The sequence below is a fragment of the Asparagus officinalis genome, chromosome 4 (genome assembly GCF_001876935.1).
Source record: "Asparagus officinalis chromosome 4, Aspof.V1, whole genome shotgun sequence".
Taxonomy (NCBI): Eukaryota; Viridiplantae; Streptophyta; class Magnoliopsida; order Asparagales; family Asparagaceae; genus Asparagus; species Asparagus officinalis.
The window spans coordinates 143,485,923-143,488,746 of record NC_033797.1 but is presented as its reverse complement, the minus strand read 5'-3'; the positions used below and the strand labels follow the sequence as shown (position 1 = coordinate 143,488,746).

General features: G+C 36.5%; 1 protein-coding gene across 1 annotated transcript; it reads right to left on the bottom strand.

The window, feature by feature from the left end:
- LOC109839427 (protein FAR1-RELATED SEQUENCE 5-like) lies at nt 1,277-2,704 on the bottom strand. The gene is made up of 2 exons (XM_020407851.1): nt 1,391-2,704; nt 1,277-1,312 (listed from the first exon to the last, which is right to left on the bottom strand). Exons 1-2 carry the CDS (start codon nt 2,702-2,704, stop codon nt 1,277-1,279), a joined length of 1,350 nt encoding a protein of 449 aa, XP_020263440.1.

Here is a 2,824-nt window from a genome sequence, read left to right as displayed (position 1 = left end):
TAACCATGTTTTGTACCTCATTATTCTGGAATCAAAATTTTGTACACATTTATTCAAGTTTTGTACCCATTTATACACGTTCTAGTTGTCCTACTGTTAGTTCTGGAACATCTCGAGTTAGTTCTACTTCAAGTTGGCGTTATTTCTAGCACAAGTGTTTGTTCTGTGGCCCATGTTAGGCCTATCTCAGTCATTGTTAGTTCTATACGTCTTCTTGTTAGTTCAAGCCCATCTCGAGTTAGTTCTACTTCGTGCCCACGTTATTTTTAGCACAAGTGTTTGTACTCGAGATGGCCATGTTATCCCTAGCTCACTCCTAGTTAGTTCTAGATGCCCTCCTGTTAGTTCAAGCCCATCTCCTGTTAGTTCTACTTCGTGCTGGCGTTATTTCTAGCCCAAGTGTTTGTTCTGTTATGTCATGATATCCCTAGCTCACTCCTTGTTATATCTAGCTGTCCTCTTGTTAGTTCTATCACATACAGAGTTAGTTCTATTACGTTGCTTAAATATTGTACCCACTTAATCAAGCCTTGTACCTACTTGTAAAAACTTTTATACCCACTTAATCAAGTTTGGTACCCACTTAATCAAGTTTGGTACCCATTTATTCAAGTTTTGTACCCACTTAACCATGTTTTGTACCTCAATATACTGGAATCAAATTTTGTACACACTTATTCAAGTTTTGTACCCATTTATACACGTTTTGTACCCAATTAATCAAGCCTTGTACCTACTTGTAAAAACTTTTGTACACACTTAATCAAGTTTTGTACCCACTTAATCAAGTTTGGTACCCATTTATTCAAGTTTTGTACCCACTTAACCATGTTTTGTACCTCATTATTCTGCTGCAAATTTTGTACCCACTTATTCAAGTTTTGTACCCATTTATACACGTTTTGTACCTACTTAGGCACCCTTTTATACCTCTTTGCTCTGGATTCAAATATTGTACCCACTTAATCAAGCTTTGTACCCACTTAATCAAGCTTTGTACCTAATAATGCCATGATTTTATTTTTGTACCCACTTATTCAAGTTTAGTACCCACTAATTGCTCGTTTTGTACCCACTTAATACTGTTTTGTTCCTCATTGTTCTGGGGGAAAAAATTAATTCAAATTATCATCCATACATGATTAATCCATACAACCACATTATCATCCATACATACATAAATCTTAAGGGAAAAGTGAATAAATCAAATTGTGAACATTCAACCGAAACACATGCTTTGTTTTGGCCCTCCGTAAACTTTGTTTTGGCGATGCCGTTAACTTTCTCGACCTCCACGAGCAACATTTTTGTTCTACAAAAAAAATTGCAACTTTATCATGACAAATGCAAAGACATTGAAAAAATATTAAATCAAGATTAAGTATAATACCTTAGCTAAAGGACAACTCGTTATATAATGTCCTTTTCCCTTACAAAACCCACAAAATCTTTGTTTTTTTATACTCTTTTCTTGTGCTATCTCCACTCCCGACTTAATTCTAGTAGCATGTGCTGGTCGTCCCTTCGTGGCAACAGGCTTATCTGGATCACGAATAGTGATTTGAGTTGCTTCCTCTATAGAGATGGGTATGGATGAAGTAGGCATCTTATTGCTGGCATTGCTCTCATTTCCATTGTCGTTATGTTCCTTCTCAATCTTGGAATTCTCAACTTCTTCAAAAAATGAGTCTAAAAAAGCACTAAACTTATCATGAAGTGTACTTGAAGTCAATGTATCTTCTAGTGCCTTGTTACATCTACTCCTAAGGGCCCAATGTTTAATGATAGATAGTTGGTCTTCACTATTTGTAATGCAATTTCTAACAACTCCGCAACCAACATGTCTTGCTTTAATTGTCCATCGTTGCATGATATATCTTGATGGAATTTCTAATACTTGCTTCTTTACTAAAATGTGCAAGCTATGTTTGCATAATATACCTTCCATCTCAAATCTCGCACAAGAGCACTTAATTCTTTTTTCTTTGGATGTATCGAAAACAACATGATGCTTTACTATCTTCTTGCTTTCAGCCTCGCTATCTATATTCCAAACGGCATAAGTAGCACTTGCGCCGTCCTTCGACAACTTTTCATGAAGCATGGAGTAACTATCCTTGAGTTCTTTCTGAAAGATAGTAAACAGATTCTTCGTATAATTCTCCCGAGCTTGTTTTTCAATGGGATGTTCAATTATCAATGTAGGAACTGAGTTTGTGGACTTAAAATCTTGCTCAAGTTCAGCGGCTCGGCGAGCTCTGACAGCATTATCATACTGCTTAACAAAATCATGTAACTCGGTATTTACATTCACAAAATGATCAAAAAAAGCATTAATTCCCTCACTCCGCTGAGTAGATGTCATTCCTGTAGTAAAAGTGTCTTTAAGATACACTGGAGCCCAATGATCTCGATGATTGTATAAATTTACTAACCAACTCCTTTTATCTGCACCATATTTGTCCCTCATTTCTTCCCAACGCTTTTCAAATTTTTCTTCCGATTTACTCCAATACCATTTGTTATACTTTACACCAACATCCTCACCATAATCATTATGCATTGATTGAAGATTTTGTAAGGCATTCCTACGAAGGTGCCAAGAACAAAAGCGATGGCGAGTTTTAGGAAAAACTTTGTGAATAGCACCACACATAGCTTTATCTTGATCAGTGATGATTGTTACTGGTGCTATACCCGACATACATTTTAACCATTGGCTAAATAACCATATAAACATCTCCTCTGTTTCATCGGCTAGTAACGCACACCCAAATAGAGTAGACTGTCGATGATGGTTAACGCCCGTAAATGGTGCAAACGG

What these genes read in the sequence shown, in the direction of transcription:
- LOC109839427 (XM_020407851.1), bottom strand. Translation starts at nt 2,704, where the DNA reads ATGTCGGGTATAGCACCAGTAACAATCATCACTGATCAAGATAAAGCT. An exon ending in CGAGTTGTCCTTTAGCTAAG is followed by an intron (nt 1,313 to 1,390) that starts GTATTATACTTA and finishes TTTTTTTTGTAG; the next exon opens with AACAAAAATGTTGCTCGTGG.